A 25,808-nucleotide genomic window follows, 5' to 3' on the forward strand; every position below is an offset into this window, starting at 1 on the left:
CAAAAAGGAATTTAAAAGGGCATAAAAACTGTAGACTTGAAAAATATCAACAGAATAAAAATGTCAGTAATAGACTAAATTTGAAAAAGATATATGACAGAAAAATAAGTAGCAAAATGATAGAATAGAATCTTTTTAAAATACTTTAAATAGACATAAACTGTACAATTACAACGCAAACATTGACAGAATGGTTTAAAAAATGTAAATATAATCCAACTTTGTTATCTACAAGAGACTCATTAGTTTCCTCTTTAGGTCGTTAAGTAAAAGAATTCACAATAGCAAAGACTTGGAACCAACCCAAATGTCCAACAATGACAGACTGGATTAACAAAATGTGGCATATATACACCATGGAATACTATGCAGCCATAAAAAATGATGAGTTCATGTCCTTTGTAGGGACATGGATGAAATTGGAAATCATCATTCTCAGTAAACTATCGCAAGAACAAAAAACCAAACACCACATGTTCTCACTCATAGATGGGAATTGAACAATGAGAACACATGGACACAGGAAGGGGAACATCACACTCTGGGGACTGTTGTGGGGTGGGGGGAGGGGGGAGGGATAGCATTAGGAGATATAACTAATGCTAAATGACGAGTTAATGGGTGCAGCACACCAGCATGGCACATGTATACATATGTAACTAACCTGCACATTGTACACATGTACCCTAAAACTTAAAGTATAATAATAATAAAAAAAAAGTAAAAAAAGAAAAAGAAAAAAAGAATTCCAAAAGATACTTTATACAAACAGTAGCCAAAAGAGCTGGGGTGGCTATACTTCAGCAAAATAAATATTAAGACAAAAGTGTTACAAGTGACAAATGAGGACATTATATATTGAAGAAATGTAAACCTATCAATAAGACATAACAATTGTAAATATGTATGCACCCAACAAAGATCCCAACATATGAAACAAAAAGACAGTTAATGACAGAAGTAGAAAGTTATACAGATTTGTTGACCTAAATGTACCAACTAGACCTAGCAGTCAAATACAAGTACATTTCTTCAAAAAGAAATTAATTTGGTTTTCAGATTTTGTGAATTGTTTTTCAGAAATTAATTTAGCAATCTTATTCTACGGAATGCTTATTTTTTAAAAGCCATTATTTTAAACTTTGCATAATATCACACTCAATTCAATGTTTCTAGTATATTTATCATTATAAAACCATAAAAGAATAACTTTAAACTATTTCCACTTTCATCAATAGACCATGATGAATCTACTCTCAGACTCTATTGATTTGCCTTTTATGAATATTTTTAAAAAACTACACTCTTGTAGTATAACTAACATTTTCTCTCTATACAATGGTACATTTGGCCATATTTCAAGCTGGTTTCTTTCACTTACCGTAATTTATTTGAGATAGTCTATTCTTCCTTTCATTATGTATTAGGAAATGTATTTAGGAGAGAAAAACAGAAACTACCTATGTTGCTTCATATTTTGGCCTCTTTTTCTTTTCCTTAGAAATGTTAAGTCAACTACTAGCAAAAATACTAATTAAGCATTAAGAATTATAAAGTTGGCCGGGCATGGTGGCTCATGCTGAGAAGCCAAGGCAGGTGTATCACTTGAGGCCAAGACTCTGAGAACAGCCTCGCCAGCATAGTGAAATGCTGTTTCTACTAAAAATACAAAAATTAGCTGGCATGGTAGTGTGTGCCTGTAATCCCAGCTACTCATAAGGCTGGTGCATGAGAATCTTTCAAACACAGGAGGTACATGTTGCAATGAGTCAAGATCATACTATTACACTCCAGCCTGGGTGAGAGAGTAAAACTGTCTCAAAAACAAACAAACAAACAAAAAAAACAGTTAAATGAGATCTAGGATTTGGTAACACAATAGAGTCAACAGTTAACAATAATTCATTGTATGTTTCAAAATAGCTAAAAGAGAAAATTTGGAATAAATACTTGAGCTGATGAATATCCCAATTACTAAGCTTTATTACACATTGTATGCTTATATGAAAATATTACATGTACCCTGCGTATATGTACAATTGTTACATATCCATCAAAATTAAAAATAGGCCAGGCATGGTGGCTCATAGGATTTGTCACATAGGATCTGCCACAGTCTTCACATTTCTAGGGTTTCTCTCCAGTATGATTTCTCTTATGTTTTGTAACGTCTGAGGACCACCCATAGGCTTTGCCACATTCTTCACATTTGTAAGGTCTCTCTCCAGTATGAATTCTCTTATGTTCAGTAAGTACTGAGAACCACCTACAGATTTTGCCACATTCTTCACATTTGTAAGGTCTCAGAATAGTATGAATACTCATGTTGAGTAAGTTCTGAGAAGTTTTTAAAGGCTCTACCACACTCTTCACATTTGTATAGTTTCCCTCCAGTATGGATTCTCTTGTGTTTAATAAGGTTTGAGGAGCGGGTAAAGGCTTTGCCACATTCTTCGCATTTGTAAGGTCTCTCTCCAGTATGAACTCTCTTATGTTTAGTAAGGTCTGAGAAGCTATTAAAGGCTCTGCCACATTCTTCACATTTGTAGGGCTTCTCTCCAGAATGAATTCTCTTATGTTTAGTAAGCTCTGAGAAGCACCTACAGACTGCCACATTCTTCACATTTGTAGGGTTTCTCTCCAGTATGGATTATCTTGGTTGAATAAGGTTTGAAGAGCAGCTAAGGGCTTTGCTACATAATTCACACTGGTAAGGTCTCTCTCCAGTATGGATTCTCTTGTGTTCAATAAGGGTTGAGGAGTGGCCAAAGACTTTGCCACATTTTTCACATTTGTAAGGTTTCTCTCCAGTATGAATTCTCTTATGTTTAGTAAGTTCTGAGAAGCTTATAAAGGCTCTCCACATTCTTCACATTTGTAGGGTTTCTCTCCAGAATGAATTCTCTCGAGTAAGCTCTGAGAAGCACCTACATATTTTGCCACATTCTTCACATTGGTAAGGTCTCTCCATAGTATGAATTCTCTTATGTTGAATAAGGCCTGAGAGGCTTTTAAAGGCGCTGCCACATGCTTCGCATTTGCAGGGTTTCTCTCCAGTAGGAATTCTCTTGCGGTGTCTAATTTGCCACATTCTTCACATTAGTAAGGTCTCTCTCCAGTATGAATTCTCTTATGTTTAGTAAGGTCTGAGAAGCTTCTAAAGGCTCTGCCACATTCTTCACATTTGTAGGGTTTCTCTCCAGTATGAATTCTCTTAGTCTAATAAGTTCTGAGAACCACCCACAGGCTTGGCCACATTCTTCACATTTGTAAAGTTTTTCTCCAGTATGAATTATCTTATGTTTAGTAAGGTCTGAGAAGCATTTGAAGGTTCTGCAAAATTTTTCACATTTGTAGGGGTTCCCTCTAGTATGAGTTCTCTTATGTATAATAAGGCCTGAGACTCACCTGCAGGCTTTGCCACATTCTTCACATTTGTAGGGTTTCCTTCTGCTATTAATTTTCTTATTTTCAGTAAGAATTCTGCACCGCTCAAAGGCTTTGCCATATTTATTGCATTGGCATGTTTTGCTATGGGTTGCTGGTAAACATTGATGAAGGCAATTGTAGCTACTCTTCTGTCCCTGCAATTATTCACACCTTGCCAGTCTTTCCTTAAGTATAAATTATCCAGGTAACAGCCTTCACATTTTCTCAGTATTACCTTTTTATGTGAATCTTCTATGTCCTGCTTTGGCAATATCTCTGCAGTGAACAAAAAAGAACCAGCTAAAAAAACATAACAAATCATCTCACTTATTAGACTAAGGTGAATATACTTTACAAATATAAAATTATACAGAGCACATTAAAATGGTGACACAGGGTCGCTTCCTAGATGACCAAATGGGAACAGCTCTGGTGTACAGCTCCTAGTGAGATCAACAAAGATGGGTGATTTCTGCATTTCCAACTGAGGTAGTACTTGATTCATCTCATTGGGACTGGTTGGACAGTGGGTGCAGCCCACGGAGGGCGAGCTGAAGCAGGGTGGGGCCTCACCTCACCCAAGAAGTGCAAGAGGTTGGGGGATTTCCCTTTCCTAGCCAAGGGAAGTTGTGACAGACTGTACCTGAAGAAACGGTACACTCCTGACCAAATACTGTGCTTTCCCCAAAGTCTTAGCAGCCAGTAGACCAGGAGATACCCTCTTGTGCCTGGCTCAGTGGGTCCCACACCCACGGAGCCTTGCTCACTGCTAGCACAGCAGTCTGAGATTGACCTGCAATGCTGCAGCCTGATGGGGGGAGGGGCATCCACCATTGCTGAGGCTTGAGTAGCTCACAGTGTAAACAAAGAGGCCAGGAAGCACGAACTGGGTGAAGCCCACCACAGCTCAGCAAGGCCTATTGCCTCTATAGATTTCACCTGTAGGGGCAGGGCATAGTAGAACAAACGGCAACAGACAGCTTCTGCAGACTTAAACATCCCTGTCTGACAGCTCTAAAGAGAGCAGTGGTTATCTCGGCACAGTGTCTGAGCTCCAAGAATGAACAGACTACCTCCTCTAGTGGGTCCCTGATCCCCGTGTAGCCTGACTGAGAAATACCTTCCAGCAGGGGCCAACAGACACTTCAAACAGGCAGGTGCCCATCTGGGATGAAGCTTCCAGAGGAAGGATCAGGCAGCAGTATTTGCTGTTCTGCAGCCTCCACTGGTGATACCAATGCAAACAGGGTCTGGAGTGGACCTCCAACAAACTCCAACAGACCTGCAGCTGAGGGGTTTATAAGAAGGAAAACTAACAGAAATGAAAAGCATCAACATCAATAAAAAGGACATCCACACCAAAACCCCATCTGTAGTTCACCAACATCAAAGACCAAACGTAGATAAAACCACAAAGATGAGATAAACCACAGCAAAAAAGCTGAAAATTCCAAAAAACGGGGTGCTTCTTCTCCTGCAACGTATCGCAGCTCCTTGCAAGCAAGGGAACAAAACTGGATGGAGAATGACTTTGACAAGTTGACAGAAGTAGGCTTCAGAAGGTCGGTAATAACAAACTTCCCCAAGCTAAAGGAGCATGGTCTAACACATTGCAAGGAAGCTAAAAACCTTGAAAAATGGTTAGATGAATGGCTAACTAGAATAAACAGTGTGGAGAAGACATTAAATGACCTGATGGAGCCGAAAACCACAGAATGAGAATATCGTGATGCATGCACAAACTTCAATAGCTAATTCCATCAAGTATAAGAAAGGATATCAGTGATTGAAGACCAAATTAATGAAATAAAGCAAGAAGATTAGAGAAAAAAGAATAAAAAGAAACTAACAAAGCCTCCAAGAGATATGGGACTATGTGAAAAGACTAAATATATGTTTGACTGGTATACCAGAAAGTGACGGGGAGAATGGAAACAAGTTAGAAAACACTCTTCAGGATATTATCCAGGAGAATTGCCCCAACCTAGCATGGTAGGCCAAAATTCAAATTCAGGAAATACAGAGAACACCACAAAGATACTCCTCGAGAAGAGCAACCTCAAGATACATAACTGTCAGATTCACCAAGGTTGAAATGAAGAAAAAAATGCTAAGGGCAGCCAGAGAAAAAGGTTGGGTTACCCATAAAAGGAAGCCCATCAGACTAACAGCAGATTTCTCATCAGAAATCCTACAAGCCAGAAGAGAGTGGGGGTCAATATTCAACATTCTTAAAGAAAAGAATTTTCAAGCCAGAATTTCATATCAACCCAAACTAAGCTTCATAAGTGAAGGAGAAATAAAATCCTTTACAGACAAGCAAATGCAGAGAGATTTTGTCACCACCAGGCCTGCCTTACAAGAGCTCCTGAAGGAAGCACTAAACATGGAAAGGAACAACTGTTACCAGCCACTGCAAAAACATGCCAAATGGTAAAGACCATTAATGCTATGAAGAAACTGCATCAATTAACAGGCAAAATAACCAGCTAACATCATAATGACAGGATCAAATTCAACCATAACAATCTTAACCTTAAATGTAAATGGGATAAATGCCCCAATTAAAACACACAGACTGGCAAATTGGATAAAGACTCAAGACCCATCAGTGTGCTATATTCAGGAGACCCATCTCATGTGCAAAGATGCACATAGGCTAAAAATAAAGGGAAGAAGGAAGATCTACCAAGAAAATGGAAAGGAAAAATAAGCAGGGGTTGCAATCCTGGTCTCTGATAAAAGAGACTTTAAACCAACAAAGGTCAAAAGAGACAAAGAAGGCCACTACATAATGGTAAAGGGATCAATTCACCAAGAAGAGCTAACTATCCTAACTATATATGCAACCAATACAGGAGCACCCTGTATTGCTTCATAAACCAAGTCCTTAGAGACCTACAAAGAGGCTTAGATTCCCACACAATAATAATGGGAGACTTTAACACCCCACTGTCAATATTAGACAGATCAACGAGACAGAAGGTTAACAAGGATATCCAGAACTTGAACTCAGCTCTGGACCAAGCAGACCTAATAGACATCTGCAGAACTCTACACACCAAATCAACAGAATATACAATCTTCTCAGCACCACATCACACTTATTCTAAAATTGACCATATAATTGGTAACACTCGTCAGCAAATGTAAAAAAAGAGAAACCCCAACAAACTGTCTCTCACACTACAGTGCATTCAAATTAGAACTCAGGATTAAGAATCTCACTCAAAACCACACAACTACATGGAAACTGAAAAATCTGCTCCTGAATGACTACTGGGTAAATAACGATATGAAGGCAGAATTAAAGATGTTCTTTGAAACCAATGAGAATAAAGACACAATGTACCAGAATCTCTGGGACACAGTTAAAGTAGTGTGTAGAGGAAAATTTATAGCACTAAATACCTACAAGAGAAAGCAGGAAAGATCTAAAATCAACACCCTAACATCACAATTAAAAGAACTAGAGATGTAAGAGCAAACAAATTCAAAATCTAGCAGAAGGCAAGAAATAACTAAGATCAGAGCAGAACTGAAGGAGGTAGAGACACAAAAAACCCTTCAAAAATCATGAATCCAGGAGATGGTTTTTTGAAAAGATCAACCAAATATAGACCACTAGCAAGATTAATAAAGAAGAAAAGAAAGAAGAATCAAATAGATGCGATAAAAGATGATAAAGGGGATATCACCACCAATCCCACAGAAATACAAACTACCATGAGAGAATACTATAAATACCTCTACATCTAATATCCAGAATCTATAAGAAACTTAAACAAATTTACACACACACAAAAACAACCCCACCAAAAAATGGGCAAAGGATATGAACAGACACTTCTCAAAAGAAGACATTTATGCAGCCAACAAGCATGAAAAAAAGCTCATCATCACTGGTCATTAGAGAAATGAAAATCAAAACCACAATGAAATACCATCTCATGACAGAATGGTGATCATTAAAAAGTCAGGAAACAACAGATGCTGGAGAGGATGTGTAAAAATAGAAAAGCTTTTACACTGTTGGTGGGAGTGTAAAGTAGGTCAACCATTGTGGAAGACAGTGTGGCGATTCCTCAAGGATCTAGAGCTAGAAATACCATTTGACCCAGCCATCCCATTACTGGGTATATACCCAAAGGATTATGAATCATGCTACTATAAAAACACATGCACACGTGTGTTTATTGTGCACTATTCACAATAGCAAAGACTTGGAACCAACCCAAATGTCCATCAATGATAGGCTGGATTAAGAAAATGTGGCACATACACACCATGGAATACTATGCAGTCATTAAAAGGGATGAGTTCATGTCCTTTGTAGGGACATGGATGAAACTGGAAACCACCATTCTAAGCAAACTATCACAAGGACAGAAAACCAAACACCGCATGTTCTAACTCATAGGTGGGAGTTGAACAACAAGAACAACACATGGACACACGGTGGGGAACACCATACGCTGGGGCCTTTTGGGGGGTAAGGGGGCTGGGGGAGGCATAGCATTAGGAGAAATACTTAATGTAAATGAGGAGTTGATGGGTGCAGCAAACCAACATGGCACATGTATACCTATGTAATAATCCTGTATGTTGTGCACATGTACCGTAGAACTTAAAGTATAATAAAAAAAAAGGTGACACAATATAATACCATAGGCTGTAATTTCTTTATAGACATATAAACTTAACAGAAATATACCAAACAAAATGCTTTTTTGAGAAATATAAAAAGCAGTTAAGCATTTGCAGCACCACAAGTGAGCAAAATGCCAATTTTGCTCTATAGTTATAGAGAAGTGGAGGAAAAGTATATTATATTTACCCACTACAGCCATTCTTCATCCCCAATACAACATGGTGCCTTTAAATATAAACTCCCAACTCCTGGCTACTCCTTCCAAAAATAAATAAAATAGTGCCACATGTGTCCATGCTTTTGGCTTTTCGCGGCCTTGCCAAAGACTAATTTCTATGTTCCATGACAGAGCTAAAAGAAATGGTGGTATACTTTTAATGACAGGTTGGGTCAGCTGAGGTAAATGACTGTTACAAGAGAACAAAGACTTCAGTACCATAGACAGACAATGTACAGAAAGTGATTATAGGATCTCAATAAGAAACATGGGAATCTTCTTTAACTGAAAAACAAACACACAAGCCTAGAGAAGACACATCCATAGAACAGGTTTGAGAGACTCCAAGAATTTCTAGCCTAAAAACCTGGTGCCGGGCCGGGCACGGTGGCTCACGCCTGTAATCCCAGCACTTTGGGAGGCTGAAGCAGATGGATAACCAGGTCAGGAGATCGAGACCATCCTGGCAAACACAGTGAAACCCCATCTCTACTAAAAATACAAAAAATTGGCCGGGCATGGTGGTGGGCACCTGTAGTCCCAGGTACTCGGGAGGCTGAGGCAGGAGAATGGCGTGAACCTGGGAGGCACAGCTTGCAGTGAGTCGAGATCGCGCCACTGCACTACAGCCTGGGCGACAGAGAGAGACTCCATTTCAAAAACAAAAAACAAAACAAAAAAACACACCTGGTGCCATATTACCCCAGGTAAAAGCCACTTCATAAATATTTTGACATGTGGCTTTTTTTTGCACAAATCACAATCAAACATTAAAACGTACACAAAACATCAGGATGAGATGACTGAACCAAAGAAAAAAAACAAATATCCGGAAATCAATCCTAGAAAAATGGAGATGTTAAAATTACCTGAAACAATGTGAATTCAGCTAGATTTTTTGAAAGAAAAATATAAATCACCTTAAAAATTTAAATTATCATTTCAATGATGCTCATTGGGTGAAATGGGGACACAGAAAACAATATGAAATAACAAAAATGAAACTATCAGCAAGAAGATAAAAAGCACAAAAAGAAATGAAAATTATGGAGCAGAAGAATAAAATAAGACTGATATTCAACTGACACTTCAACATTTAAAAAAAATTCAACAAAATCAAGAAGCTCAGCAAATTTCAACTAAGATTAACACAAAGACATCCCTAAACAGACACAATATGACAAAGTTTTGAAAGTCACAGACAAGAAGAGAATCTGGAATGCAGGAAGAGAAAAGAAAGGTGTCATTTACGTGCATGCTCCTGCAAGACTACCAGCAGATTTATAAACAGAAATCCTTCAGGGAAGAACAAAGTTGGATGATGTATTTAAAACACTAAAAAACAAAACAAAACAAAAATGTCTTAGCATGAACACTATATCCCGCAAAAGTATTCTTTAAAATGAAGAAAAAAACAGACTTTCCAAGATAACCAAAATGTAGGAAAGTGCATCAACAGTAGAACTTTTCTATAGGACATGCATAAGAAGTCCCTCTCATTGAAAATAAAGTGTACTAAAAAAAAAAATTAAACCAAATCATGTAAAAATACATAACTCTCTGGAAAAGATATGCACACACTCAACTATAAAAATGTGTAGTACTATTATCATGGTTCAAAAAACACTTTGAATTATGCTCTAAAATTTAAGATATGTTTCCACTAGTCCTTGATTTGTGAAACAGAGAGAAAGAAATGAAATTAGAAGGATAAAAGCATAAAAATAATTCTAAAAATTTGTTAATGTATATGCAATACAGTATTAGTGACATCGATAACAAAGATGAGAGCAAATATAATAATTTTAAGAGACTTTCTGTAATCCCCATGTTAACCACATAGAAAATACCTATAGACAAACAAAAAGTTAAGTGGGAGTAAAGGTATGTCACTAAAATATCAACTAGATAGTACACAAAGAAAGAGAGATAGAGACAAAATAGCTAAAAGAGCCAAACAATAGAATGGTAATAGTAAGTTCTTTTTCTCAGAAAATTATTTAAATATTCATGTACTAAACTTTCTAATCAAAATACATATACTGAATAAAATGAATTTTTAAAAATTAAAAAAAACACAAGATCTAACTGTGTCATGTTTCCAATAGACTCACTTCAGATCCAATTTAATAAATAGCCTGAAAATGGCAGGATAGAAAAAACATTCCATACAAGTGTTAACCAGATGAGAGGAGGGGCAATAATTACATTAAGTCAAAAACTGTCATATTTCATATAATTTAGTTTAAGTCAAAATTCACAATAGACTAAACAGGACATTAAATTATAGGAGAGTTCAATAACTGAGAACATACAAATATATAAATACATCTGACATTAGTTTTCCCAAACACACAAAGAAAACATTGACAGAATTGGAGCAAAAAATAGAAAGCAATGTAATAATGGTAGGATACTTCAATATCTCACTTTCAGTAATGAGTAATAAATCGAGACAAAATATTAACAAGGGAACAAGAAACTTCAATGCACTATGAAATAATTACACCTAACAAATGTAGACACAGAGCAGAATACATTCTTTTTAATAGCTCATGAAACATTTTTCTAGATAGACCACCTGTGACGCCACGAGTCTTAACAAATGTTTTAAAATTAAAATTTCAGGCTATCATTTGTACCCCGAATATAATGAAACTAGAAATCAGTAACAGAAGGAAAAGTGAAAAATTTACAAACTATGGAAATTAAAAATCATATTATTGAGCATGCTCTTGTTCAAGGGCTGCAAGACATAATACTGTGAAGATGTCCATGCTGCCCAAGGTGACCCACACATTCAACACAACCCTTCATTCCCAATTTTACTTTTCTGAAAATAGAAAAAAAAAACCCACAAAATTATATGACATTTTAAGGGACCATGAAAAAGCCTGACAATCTTAAAAAAGAAGAAAAATATTGGAGGCATTACACTTAATAATTTGCAAACACAAAATAAAGCTTTAATAAACAAGGCACTTTAGTACTGGTATAAAGGCAGAACACTAAAGCAATGAAGCAGAATCCAGCACAGATATACACTCTTGGTATATGGTCAAGTGAGTTATTCGCACACAGTTTATTGAAGCATTATCCACAAAAGCCAATACGTGAAAGCAATTTGAACTGCTTGTACCAAAAATATGGATAAATTTAAAATATAAAGAAAATGAAATCTTAGTGTTTAAAAAGCAGTACATTTTCTAATATCTACCATAAAGACAAATTTTGAAGACATTATGCTAAATTTAATAAGCCAGCCACACACACAAAAATACTGTATGAATATGCTTACATGGAATATCTAAAGTAGCTACACCCTTAAAAAGAGAAAATAGAATGATGTTTTTAAACGGCCAGTCAATGGGAAAAATCAGTAGTGGATGCATGTGTATTACATATTTTTTTGCAAAAATAAAAATGTTCTAGAGATGTTGCTAACAATATAATTAACACAAACTATATAATTGAAAATATGAAAGATTATAAATTTTAATATGTATTTTTTACAATTAAAAAAAAACCAACTATTGACCACCAACCAAAAAAAGCAAATATACAAGTCATAAAATAGGGGCAATATTTATACAAGCAAAGAAACACACAAATAATTATATTGGCAATAGATGTATGGCTGATTCATATCTGACTTCTGCCCAAACATTGTCTTAATGTGTACAGAGTTGAATATTGGCATATAAAATTTTATTTAAAAAATGTATTTATAAATAAATAAAAACAAAAACACAATTAATGTGACATAGTCTGCTCTAAAATATGAAACACAGGAATGTAAAATCGCAGAATTTTTTTTTTTTCCAGATGGAGTCTAGTCTCTGTCACTCAGGCTGGAGTGCAGTTGTGCAATCTCAGCTAACTGCAACCTCCACCTCGTGGGTTCAAGCGATTCCTCTGCCTTAGGCTCCTGAGTAGCTGTGATTACAAGCGTGTGTCACCATGCCTGGCTAATTTTTGTATTTTTAGTAGAGACAGGGTTTCACCATGTTGGCCAGGCTGGTCTCGAACTCCTGACCTCAAGTGAACCACCCACCTTGGCTTTAATCACGGGATTACAGACGTGAGCCACCGTGCCCGGCCCAGAACAAAATTTAACAAAAAAAATGGAATAAACGTAGTGTACTACTAAAAAATAATTCTAGATAGCTACAATTTTCAACTATGACTGCACATTCATAAAGAGCACATATTTTGGTGTTTTGTTTTTATTTTTAAATTTCAACTTTTACTTTAGGTTCATGTGTAGGTTTGTTACATGGGTATATTATGTACTGCTAAGCTTTTGGGTACTACTACTACTCAGGTAGTCAGCAAAGTAACCAATAGGTAGCATTTTAGCCTTTGTCTCCTTCTCTCCCTTCCTCCTCTAGTGGTCCCTAGTGTCTATTGTTTTCATCTTTTTATTTATGTATACCCAGTATTTTGCTCTCACTTATAAGTAAGAACATGCATTATTTAGGTTTCTGTTTCTGTATTAATTTACTTAGGATAATGGCCTCCAGCTGCATCAACGTTGCTACAAAGAACATAATTTTGTCCTGTTTTTATGGCTATGTAGTATTTCATGGTGTATAAGTACCATATTTTCTTTTTCCAATCTACCATTAATGGGCAACTAGGTTGATTCCATGTCTTTGCTATTGAAGGCCATGAAGCTTGAATCATTAGTGTACAATAAAAGCAATAACATTTCATAGAAAATGCATTATTATCATTCATAAATACTTTGATAGGAAAATTTGAAGAACTTAAATAGTCATTATTATTTTGATGCTATTTTTACACAAAATGTAAAGGTTATAATGCAACCTTTGGAAGCAAAGCAAACTTACATTTGTAAATAATATGAACAACATAAATATTGTACAATACGGTATGAAACACTAATATACAAAATGAACAATTAGAAACAAATGTATACGATCATTTAGATTGTATAGTTTGAGAAAAGTGAATGAAAATGCTAATAACTGTTTATATTTAGTAAATTTAAACATATAAAAGATTTTAATGAATGTGGGGTGCCTATTAATTATTTAATTCACTTTTTATATAACATATACATTCAAGCACATTACCTCAGAACTTGTGAAATTAAAGCAAAGTTAGAATACAGCAAATCAAAAAGCAAAAAGAAAAAATATAAGACACAGTCCTAGTAATCTTCATAATAAAGAAGATAAAATTACAGAATGATAGTTATTAAAAATAGGTAATAATTGGGAGTTTACTATATGCTGGGGCAGTGTTCTAAGTAACCTATGGTATTAGTGTTTTCAAGAAATCTGTGAGGTGAGTAAATAAAATCAACTATTCAATCATAGAGTTATTTGTCATACAGCATTTAAATTTCTAAGCTTAGTTCCTACTAAGAAAAAAATACTTTTAAAGTGAAATAGATGTTTAGATTTTCTTGTACTCAATCAGATGCTTTGTGCTCTGATGAAAGTTCTCAGTCTCATTTTCCTTTTTTTTTTTTTGAGACGGAGTCTTGCTCTGTCGCCCAGGCTGGAGTGGAGCAATTTCGGTTCACTGCAACCTCCGCCTCCAGGGTTCAAGCAATTCTCCTGCCTCAGCCTCCTGAGTAGCTGGGATTACAGGTTCGCACCACCACGCCTGGCAAATTTTTGTATTTAGTAGAGACAGGGTTTCCAATACAAGGGTACATTGTGTCATTTTTAATGACATTTTTAATGCTTCTGTTTTAACATAGTACTGGTAGTACTAGGCAGAACAATTAGGCAGGAAAATTTTTGAAAAGACATCCAGCCAGGTGCAGTGGCTCATGTCTGTAATCCCAGCACTTTGGGAGGCTGAGGTGGAAAGATTGAGCTTAGTAATTTGAGACTTGCCTGGGCAATTTAGTGAGATCCCATCTCTACAAAACTTTAATATATTAGCGAGGTGTGGAAAATGCACACCTGTAGTGTCAGATACTTGCGAGGCTGAGGTGGGAGAATTGCTTGTGTCCAAGGGTTAAGGCTGCAATGAGCCACGATTACACCACTGCACGCTAGCCTGAATGACAGAATGTGACCCTGTCTCAAAGGAAAAAAGGAAAAAAAAAAGGCATCCAAACTGAAAAGAAAGCAGTAAAAATGTCACTGTCTTTAGGTGGCATTATCTTATATATAGTAAACCATGAATAGTACGCCAAAAGACTGTTTCAGCTAATAAACACACTCAGTAAATTAGAGAAATACAAAATTAACATACAAATAATTTGTGTTTCCATACACTAACAACTGTCAAATGAAAAAGAAAAAATTATAATCTCATTGAAATAGCATCAAAATAATAAATTTCCTGGCAACATATTTAACCAAGGTGAAAAATCTTTATATTGAAATATTTAAGATAATAAAAAAATTGAAGATTACACAAATAAATGCAAAAATATGTCATGTTTATGGATTAAAAATAAATATTGTTAAAGTATCATATTAAGTAATCTATAGATTCAATACATGCCCTATCAAAATTCCAGTAAAATTTTTTAAAGTAATAGAAAATGCAATCCTGAAATTTATATAAAACTACAAGAGACTTGCTTTGAATAGTCAAGGCAGTTTTGAGGAATAAGAACAAAGCAGGGGGCATTATACTTTCTGATTTCAAACTACATTTGAAGAGTATTGTAATAAAAACAAGATGGTCTGTGCATACAAATGCATATGACAATCAGTGGAGCAGAATGGAAAGCCCCAAAACAAATCAATTCATCTAAGATCAACTTATCTTTAACACTGAGGCACTGAGAATACACAATACAGAAAATATAGTCTCTTCCATACTTGTTGCTGGGAAAACTGAATGCTCACAAGTAAAAAAATAAAATCAGACAATTTTTCTCACGCTATACTTGAAAATTAACTACAAATAAAATAAAGATTCTGATTATGTAAGACATAAATCCTTAAAAATTTTTAAAGAAAACTTATGAACAAACCTTAATATTGGTCTGGAAAATTAATTTTTGGACACAAAGCAAAAGTACAACAATAAAAGCAAATATAAACAAGTAGGACTGCATCAAACTAAAAAGCTTCTGCACAACAAGAGAACAATAAAATAAGAAAACCATATCTGATAAGTTGTTAGTATCCGAAGTATTTAAGAAACTCATACGAATCAAAGGCAGAAATTATAATAATGATGGTAATAATAACAAGATTGAAAAATAAGCCAAAAACTAAATAGATGATTTTCAGTGAAAGCATATAATTGGCCAACAGGTATACAGAAAGGTGCTCAATATCACCAACCTGGCAGTTGCAGATTAAAACCGTGGTGAGATATTACTTCACACACATCAGAATTGCTAATATCAAAAAGAAAAGTTATAACATGTATTAAGTATATTTTTTAAAAACACTGTACACTCTTGGTGATTTGTAATCTTTTAGAGTCATGATGGAAACCACTATAAAGGTTCTTTAAAAAAATTGAACAGTACTACTTTACAATCCAGCTGTCTCATTTCTGCATATACAATAAATTTAGTATCTCAAATAAACATCTGCACCTCCATGTTCCTTGAATCAAACAATTGCCAAGATATGAAACAAACCTAAAATGTTTGTGGACACTAACTGGATAAAGAAAACATGGTATATATACTGAATAGAATATTATTCAGCCATAAAAAAAATAATGAAACCTTGCCATTTTGACAACACGGATGGACCCAGATAACATTATGCTAAGTGAAATATGCCAGACACAGAAAGACAAATACTGTACAATCTCACTTTTATGGAGAATATGAAAAGGTTGGACTCCTAGAAGCAGAGTATAAAGATGGGTGCTAGGGCCTGGCTGGAGGTGGGGAAAATGAGATGTTGTTCAAATGGTACAAATTTTAAATTATAAAACAAATAAGTTATGGTGACCTAATGTATAGCTTTATGACTATAGTTAACAATACTCTTATGTATGCTGAAAATCTGCTTACAGATCTTAATTGTTTTCACTACACAAAACATAACTATGTAAGGTGATAGATGTGTTTGTTCATTAATTTGATTGTACTAACCATTTCACTATGTATATACATATAAAATCAATACATAGTGTACAATAAATATATACGGATTCAGTTATCTGTGAAAAGATCCACATGTTACAAACATGTGTGCATATATGTATGTCTGTATATATATACACATATATATGAATGACACAGTCCCAGTAAGCCTCATACTAAATAAGACAAAATTGTAAAATGATAGTCATTTAAAAATAAAATTAAAATTGAGAGTTTAATATATGCTCAGCAATGTTTTTAAGCTCCTCAATGACACAGTATGTTTGATAAATGTATGAAGTAGATACACTGAACTATATTACAGTTGAGGCATTTTGGGCATACAGAGTTTAATTTACAAATATTAGTTTATATAAGAAGTATAACATTTTCAAGTAACATAATTTTAGACTTTCTTATATTTAGGGAGATGCTTAGTGTTTTGATTAAATTACTGAGTATAAATTTCTATAAAATCACATTTGAAACCTCTGTAGGATAGAAAATCATAAAGCAGCTGGGCGTCTGTAATCCCAGCACTCTGGGAGGCCGGGGCAGGAAGATCACCTGAGTTCAGGAGTTTGAGACCAGCTTGACCAACATGGAGAAACCCCGTCTCTACTAAAAATACAAACTTAGCCGGGCATGGTGGCTCATGCCTGTAATCCCGGCTATTTGGGAGGCTGAGGCAGGAGACTTGCTGGAACCTAGGAGGCGGAGGTTGTGGTGAGCGAAGATCGTGCCATTGCACTCCAGCCTAGGCAACAAGAGTGAAACTCTGTCTCAAAAACAAAAAAAAAGAAAGAAAGAAAGAAAGATAATTATAAAGCAGAAAATGCTGCTGAGCAGAATGTTTCTTTTTGCGGTGTTCCTGGGATTTCTGAACCAAATCCCAGTATCACCAAAACTCTCATATATTTCAGACATTATCCTAAAAAAGAACCTTAAAAATTGTTTAACATAGTTTCTCAAAATACAGGTATTACTATTTCTCCCAAAACAATGGAAGAGCATTCAGATCACACATTCTTTTAAGTTATGAGTAAGACTTTCATTATCACTGTAAACTAAGAAACAAACGAAGAAACTATAACTGAAGCGGAAGTACAGTGCTTAGAAAGTTAATGAGAATAACACAAAAGATGACCTTATGTCAAAGCAAGAGAAAGAAATGCAGGCAACTCAGAAAATATTTCCACAGTGAGAGAGCCTTTCAAACCATGTTTAAAAGTCTGGCTCCCTCCTTGACACTGGGAAGTCTCATTTGTGTCATTTGCTTCATTCACTCCTACCTACCTGAGGGTTTGGCTACTCTCTTCTGGCTCGTCACATCCCAGGGCTCTTTTCCATGCTCCAGACGGGTAATCAGGTCTGGCTTGGAAACAGCAAAACCTGTTTTATTGGAAAAAAAATAACATGACTCTTGCTAGAATAGTCCAATTACCAATCCAGTACTGTGCTCAGTAGAGAAGAGTGAACTTTATAGAAGATTCTAGAAAATTAATCCCAATATACTGTTTTCTAACAGGAACTTTAGACTATTTAGAAAGTATTTTGAATTTGTGGGTTCGTAGCTCTACTACTCAGTAGTAATTACTGACAAACTGGTGGTGAAAATTTGATTTCAAGATGTGGGCAACAATATTTTATGCCACTAAATTTCTGGTGTTACCACTAATTTACACTGAAGTATACAGATCAGCTCAAAAAAGGGAAAGATTATTGTTAAGATGAAACATCTTGAAAATTTTATTTTCTACCTCAACAGATACCCGTTTTCTTTTTTCTTTCGAAGCAGGATTCTGAAACTCATTTATGCAAAGCAGAAACTCCCAGAAAACAGAAGAAAATAAATTATTCAGCATGAATTGTGAATTGTATATTGAAGTTATTCTCACCCAGGAACACCAGATTTCTGTAGTTCTCTAACATCACATCCTTATACAAACGCTGCTGAGCAGAATCAAGGCATTTCCACTCTTCTGGACAGAATTCTATGGCCACATCCCTGAATGTCAACGCTCCCTGAAAAACATATTTAGCAAGTGGTCATAGGTAGAATTCTCGATTTTACATCAGGTAAACTGAGAGCAGAGAGAACTTGTTCTGACTTATATGAGTGACTGAAGTTATCCAATACGATATTTATAACTAGAGGCCAGGCGCAGTAGCTCACGCCTATAATCCCAGCACTTTGGGAGAGCGAGGTGGGAGGATTACCTGAGGTCAGGAGTTCAAGACCAGCCTGGCCAACATGGTGAAACCCCATCTCCACAAAAGTACCAAAATTAGCTGGGCACAATGGCGAGTGCCTATAATCCCAGCTACTTGGGAGGCTGGGATTTTTTTTTTTTTTTTTGAGATGAAGTTTCGCTCTTGTTGCCCAGGCTGGAGTGCAATGGCACAATCTCAGCTCACTGCAACCTCTGACTCCTGGGTTCAAGTGATTCTTCTGCCTCGGCCTCCCAAGTAGCTGGGATTACAGGCATGTACCACCACGCCTAGCTAATTTTGTACTTTTAGTAGAGACGGGGTCAGGCTGGTCTCAAACTTCTGACTTCAGGTGATCCACCCACCTCACTCTCCTAAAGTGCTGGGATTACAGGTGTGAGCCACTGTGCCAGGCCCAATAGATACTTTCTAGCACAGAAATATTCTCTAATGTATTCTTTAATTCTGATATAAGAAGATGGCATAAGATCCACAAAATCAGTGCATACACAATACTTTTCTTGACAATACAGTATAAATTGAAGGACACCAACAAAGACATGCATATTTTTGAATGCTATATTTATATGATACAAGATAAGTTGTCTAGACAGTTAATAAATGGAAACTTCATGGTGAGTTAGAAACATACTTCTCAAATCTTATTGTATACAACAATGAACAGGAACTCTTGTTAAAATGTAGACATTGATTCTGGAGATTTAGAATGAAGCTTGAGCTTCTGAATTTCTAGCAAGTTTGCCAGTGGTGTCATTGCTTCTGGCCCAAGGAGAATTTTGTCAAAAAGCTAGTAAGTGGCACAGCCTAGGTTTTCAGTTTATTTGACCAGTAAACAAAGATGAGAGTCTTCATTTTTTATAGCAAGCTAAATGCCAAGAGAATCTACAAAAGAAGAGCTACCAGATTCAATTTGGTTTAATCTGGTTTTTTTGCACATCAGTTGATAAATCTCCCAAAGGTAACTGTTAATAATAAAAAGAAAAATAATTAACTCCAGAGTGGAAAAAAAAAATCTGTCAGAGAGCATATTTACCAAGCGAATAAAATTCACATCAGGCCAGGCGTGGTAGCTCACGGCTGCAATCCCAACACTTCGGGAGGCTGAGGCGGGTGTATTACCTGAGGTCAGGAGTTTGACACCAGCCTGGCCAACATAGTGAAACCCCATCTCTACTAAAAATACAAAAATTAGCGGGGCGTGGTGGTGTGAGCCTGTAATCCCAGCTACTCGGGAGGCTGAGGCACAAGAATCGCTTGAGCCCGAGAGGCGGAGGTTGTAGTGAGCTGAGATCATGCCACTGCACTCCAGCCTGGGTGACAGAATAAGAATCCCTCTCAAAAAAAAAAAAAATTCACATCAACTATAATAAAAAAAAATTGTGTCAGGTGCTGATGCTCACAGGGGGATACAACACTACTGTGCTCTTATTAACTCAAAAAAGAGTCAACTTAATCTGAGTCTAGTCATAAAGAAACATTAGTTTTAAGCAAACTTTAAGCAACAAATATCTCCCATGTTCTGTAATCTCTAATGATGTCTATAAATAAGTTTATTTTTAGCATCCTAGAGAGGCTACTTCTTTTTTTTTTTTAGACGGAGTCTAACTCTGTCACCCAGGCTGGAGTGCAATGGCACGATCTCTGCTCACTGCAACCTCCGCCTCCCAGGTTCAAGCAATTTTCCAACCTCAGCCTCCCAAGCAGCTGGGATTATAGGCACCCGCCATCATGCCCAGCTAATTTTGGTATTTTTGTGGAGATGGGGTTTCACCATCTTGGCCAGGCTGGTCTTGAACTCCTGACCTCAGGTGATCCTCACGTCTCGCCCTCCCAAAGTGCTGGGATTACAGGCGTGAGCTACTGTGCCTAGTTATTTCTTATTCAGTACTTTCTGAGTTTTCCTGGGCTATAAAGGCCATTCTCACTAAATGTGCATTTTTATAATTTGCTTTGCGTAGAATTAACAGAAGCTAATAGTATATTGTCTCCTTCCTCACTGATATGCAAGGACCTGATCCCATCTCTAACAGGGATCTTGGGCATCCACAACTTCCCATGTTCAACAGCCTCAAAAGGAAAATTTGTAATGTTGCAGGTCATAAATTCATGGTGACAACTTTTCTTGGCTTATTAGAAGCTGGGATGTAGAGAATGAAGAGAAAGCTCTGGTATCTAAGAAAGAAATATTTCCCAGAGTCTGTTGACTATTGTAAGAAGAAAAGAGGGAAAGTAGTTAAACTGATTAGGCAAGAACATCACAAGTAGAGCAGTGAACATTTCAAGTTCTTCACACGGCATTTCAGAAGGCAAAGTGGACACAATCCTTGACCTGAGACACATTCACCTCAGAATAAGCCAGTTCTTCATTTTTCTCCTCCTTCTGTGTGATCCCCTGCTATGTGTGATAATCTGCACAAATTACTCCTGCATCTTGAAAATATGCCTTTAAAGCATCAGCAAAACTCCTTCCCCTGTATCACCAAACCCACAGGCAGAAGGACCTAGACTTGCAGATAAAGTCTACCTTTTTCTGTCCTTTATCATAGGAGTGGTTCAGAAACAACAAACCCATATACAAAACAAAATGTGAGCTTCCCCTTTCCAACACTCTGGTGTTCTCCTCTGCCAGAGACACCAGCAATTTCTGCTGCAGCCATGGGAATATGGACCTCCCTGACCTGCCCATATCAGACCCAAAAAGAGCAGTCCCTATGATCTTTATTTGGAACTAAAGCTAAACTCACCTCTCGTGAATGTATCTGGAAGCACTCATGGTTGACCCTGGGCTCACCTCAGCCTCACATATGGCACTTAATTAAAACAACATGGCTGCAGAGAAGTGGAGCAAGATGACTACATAGAACCCTCTAACAATTATCTCCTGGATGGAACACCAAATTGAATGACTATCCAAATAAGAAGCATCTTTAACTTTTCCTTCTTTCTTTCTTTCTTTTTTTTGAGATGGAGTCTCACTCATCACCCAGGCTGGAGTGCAGTGGTGCAATCTCGGCTCACTGTAACCTCTGCCTTCCAGGTTCAAGCAATTCTCCTGCCTCAGCCTCCCAAGTAGCTGGGACTACAGGCACGTGCCACCACACCTGGCTAATTTTTGTTTGTATTTTTAGTAGAGATGGGGTTTCACCGTGTTAGCCAGGATGGTCTTGATCTCCTGACCTCGTGATATGCCTGCCTTGGCCTCCCAAAGTGCTGGGATTACAGGCGCGAGCCACTGAGCCTGACCAAGAAGCATCTTTATGAGAATCAAAACTCTAGAGAGTGATCATAGTACCCGATTTTAACATCACATGAAGGAAAGAGGAACTGAAGATGGTTAAAAAAAAAAAAAGCCTGGAATTGCCAGCAGCACCTCTCCTCCATCCCCTGGTAAATCAGCTTGGCAAGAAGGGCAACCCTGTGTGCTTACAGAAGGAGGAGTGCAATGATGGTGAGACTCTGCAGTAAAACTCAGTGCTGCCTGTCATAGCAGAAAGCAACATGGGGAAGAGTTCAGCCAGTGCCCACAGAGGGAACACTCAGAATAGCCCTAGTCAAAAAGTAATTGTCCATTTTAATGGTCAAAAACTGAGTTTCATGTAGCCCCAACACCACGGAGCCCTGAATAAACTTGAAAGGCAGTCTAAGCCACAGGGACTGCAATTTCTGGGAAAATTCTGGTGCTTTACGAGGTTCAGTTTCAGAAAATCTGAAGTGCATGTGACCTTGTGAGATGCCAACAGGGATGGCCACGGACGTGCTTACATCACCCTTACCCTAGACACAGGCGGTGCAGCTCAAAGTTCCGAGAGAAACTTTTTCCTTCTACTTGAGGAGACAGAAAGGAGAGTAAAGAAGACATTGTCTTGCAATTCAGATACCGTCTAAGCCACAGTAGAATATGGCACCAGGAAAAGTCCTGAGGCCCCCATTCCAGGACATAGCTCCTGGGTGACAGTTCTAGACACATCTCGAGCCAGAAGATAACACAATGCCTTGAAGGGAAGAACCCAGTTCTGGCAAGATTCATCACCTGCTGACTGCAGAGCCCTTGGGCCTTGAATAAACATCAACACTGACCAGGTAGTACTTGCTGCAGGCCTTGGGTGAGACCCAGTGCTGTGCAGAATTCAGGTATGACTCAGTGCAATCCAAGCTGTGGCAGCCACGTGGAGACACTTCTGCTTGAGGAAAGGAGAGAGAGGAGTAAAGGGGACTTTGTTTTGAAGCTTGGTTACCAGCTCAGCCATAGAGAGGGAGAGTAACAAGGGCTCCTGAGGTCTCTGATTTTAGGCCTTGGCTCCTGGATGGCATTTCTGGAACCACCCTGGGCCAGAGGGGAGCTTACTACCCTGAAGCGAAAGATGCAGGCCTGGCAGAGTTCACCATAGCTGACAGAAGAGCCCTGTGTCTTTAATGAATATCAGCAGTAGCCTGGCAGTACTTGCTGTGGGCTTTGGGTGGGGGTGGCCACAGGGAGTGGCTCCCTATGCTTGAGAAAAAGAAGAGAAAGGATGTTGTCTCGTGGCTTCAGTGCCAGTTAAACTACAGCAGAATAGGGCACCAAGTAAATTTCTAAGGTTTCTGACTCCATGTTCTGGCTACCAGATGGCATTTTGTTACTTTCCAGCCCAGAGTGGGTATCAAAGCTGACTGCCCTGGAGGAAAGGACATGGCCTGCTTGGATTCACCACCTCCTGATTGAAGAGAACTTCGGCCTTGAGTGAACATCAGCAGTAGCTAGGCAGTGGTCATGGTGGGCCTTATGTGAGACCCAATCCTGTGCTGGCTGGGTCTGAAACAGTAAAGACCCAGTGATGGTGGCCACAGCGGTACTTGTGTCACCCCTACCCCAGCTCTAGGCAGCCCAGTATGAATAGATAGAGACTCCATTTATTTGGCAGAATGTAAAAAAAGAGAAAAAGAGTCTCTACTAGTCTGCAAGCATCACAGTGTTACTGGGGTTGAGGATTCCCCTAATGCAGATGTGAATGCAATGACCAAAAACTTAAATTACAACAACTCCATTCCCTTTGAATTCTTGGAAAGCCTTTCTAAGAAGGACAGGTATAAAAAAAGCCCAGATGCAAAGACAAAAATAAATACCTAACTCATTAATGCCCAGACATCGATGAACATTCACAAAAATTAAGACTGTTTAGGAAAACATAACCTCATTTAATGAACTAAATAAGACACCAGTGTGCAATTCCTCAGTGACAGATACATGTGACCTTTCAGACAGAGAATTCAAAACAGCTGTTTTGGGAAAGCTTGACAAAATTCAAAATAACACACAAAAAAATTTCAAAATCTTATCCAATAAATATAATTAATTAAAATGATTTTGGAATATCAAGCAGAAATTCTGGTGCTGAAACACTCAAATGACACTGAAGAATGCATCAGAGTCTCTTGACAGCAGAACTGGTCAAGCAGAAGAAAAAATCATAAGTTTGAAGACAGGACATTTGAAAATATACAGTTGGAGGAGACAAAAGAAAAAAGAATAAAAAACAATAAAATATGTCTATCAGAGCTAGAAAATAGCCTCAAAAGGGCAACTGTAAGAGGTATGGCCTTAAAGAGGAGGGATAAAGAGAGTTCAGGGTGGAAAGTTTATTCAAAGGGACAATAAGAACTTCCCATACCTAGAGAAAAATATTAATATTCACGTACAAGATGTTATAGAATATCAAGCACAATTAACTTAAGTAAGACTACCTGAAGGCCTTTAATAATAAAACTCCCAAAGGCCAAAGATAAAGAATCCTAAGAGCAGAAAGAGAAAAGAAACAAATAACATTCAAACAAGAACCTATATGTTTCACAGCAGACTTTTCAGTGGAAACCTCATAGGCCAGAACATGGTGGCATGATATACTTAACATGCTGAAAAAAAACACCAACAACAACTTTTATCCTAGAATAATATATTCAGCAAAAGTATTCTTCAAACATGAAAAACACATAAAGATCTTTACAGACAAACAAAACTGAGGGATTTTATTAACACCAGGCTGGTCCTGCAAAAAAAAAAAAAAAAAAATGCCAAAGGGAGTTCTTTAATCTAAAAGAAAAGAACATTAATGAAAAATGAGAAAACACCTGGTACAAAACTCACTGATAATATTAAGTACACAAACACAAAATTTCATAGCACCGTTCATATTTTCAGAAGATTAAAAAATTATTCTATAACTACCTATAGTTATTAAAAATAATAACTGTTTCTACCTCCTCTTTAAGGCCATAACTCTTACATTTCCTTTTTGAGGCTGTTGCTGTTATTAAAAATACTAACTACAAATTTAAGACATTGACAGTATAAGACATAAATAGAAACAACAAAAACTTAAGAAGTAGGAGAATGAAGTTAAAGTGTAGTTTTTATTGGTTTTCTCTTTGCTTTTTTGTTTATTTTTAAAATAAGTGTTAAGTTGCCATCAGTTTAAAATGGGTTATGTTATTTGCAAACCTCATGGTAACCTCAGATTAATAAACCTGTAACACACACACACACACACACACACACACACATACACACAAAAGCAAGAAATTAAAACATAGAACAGATAAAATCACCTTCACTAAAAGGAAGACAGGATAAATGGCAGGCAGGGAGGGAGGAAAGACCACAAAACAACAAGAAATCAGGTAACAGAAAGGCAGAAATAACTCTTTACTTACCAATAATAACATTAAATGTAAATAAATTAAAGTCTCCAATTAATCAAAAGATACAGATTGGCCAAATGGGGGAAACAAAACAAAACAAAACAAAAAAAACAAGACCCAACAATCTGTTGCCTACAAGACACACATTTTACCTATAAAAACACACAGAAACTAAAAGGAATGGAAAAAGACATTCTATGCAAAAGGAAACCAATTAAGAGCAGGAATAGCTATACTTATATCAAACAAGACAGATTTCAAGACAAAAATCTATAAAAAGAGACAACAAAAGTCATTATATTATGACGAAGTGGTCAATGCAGGAAGAGGACATAACAGCTATAAATATATATGCACCCAACACTGAATAACTCAGATATATGAAGCAAATATTACACCTAAACAGAAAAATCAACCACAATACAATAATAGCTGGAGACTTCAACACCCCACTTTCATCAATGAACAGATCATCCAGATAGTAAAATCAACAAATAAACAGTAGACTTAATCTGCACCACGGACCAAATAGACCTAACAGATTATTTACAAAGCAT

The 25,808-nt window shown here is 37.0% G+C and overlaps 1 protein-coding gene across 3 annotated transcripts in view; it reads right to left on the reverse strand.

The window, feature by feature from the left end:
- Window positions 1–410: 410 nt before the first annotated feature.
- LOC100447016 (zinc finger protein 736-like) overlaps window positions 411–25,808 on the reverse strand; it is a 49,277-nt gene continuing 23,879 nt past the window's right edge. For 2 of the 3 annotated variants that reach the window (XR_008514487.2, XR_008514489.2), the window contains 3 exons: window positions 18,243–18,369; window positions 17,641–17,736; window positions 9,864–17,122 (listed from right to left, as the gene is read on the reverse strand). Coding sequence is in view for 1 of the 3 variants with exons in the window: in XM_063717281.1 (XP_063573351.1) it covers window positions 3,293–3,705; window positions 17,641–17,736; window positions 18,243–18,369 (636 nt within the window). In the remaining 2 variants the exon portion in view is untranslated. Of the gene's footprint in view, window positions 3,706–9,863; window positions 17,123–17,640; window positions 17,737–18,242; window positions 18,370–25,808 lie in introns of those variants that run through there. The other variant, XM_063717281.1, reaches the window with a different exon arrangement.

Source organism: Pongo abelii, chromosome 18, assembly GCF_028885655.2.
Source record: "Pongo abelii isolate AG06213 chromosome 18, NHGRI_mPonAbe1-v2.0_pri, whole genome shotgun sequence".
Classification (NCBI taxonomy): domain Eukaryota; kingdom Metazoa; phylum Chordata; class Mammalia; order Primates; family Hominidae; genus Pongo; species Pongo abelii.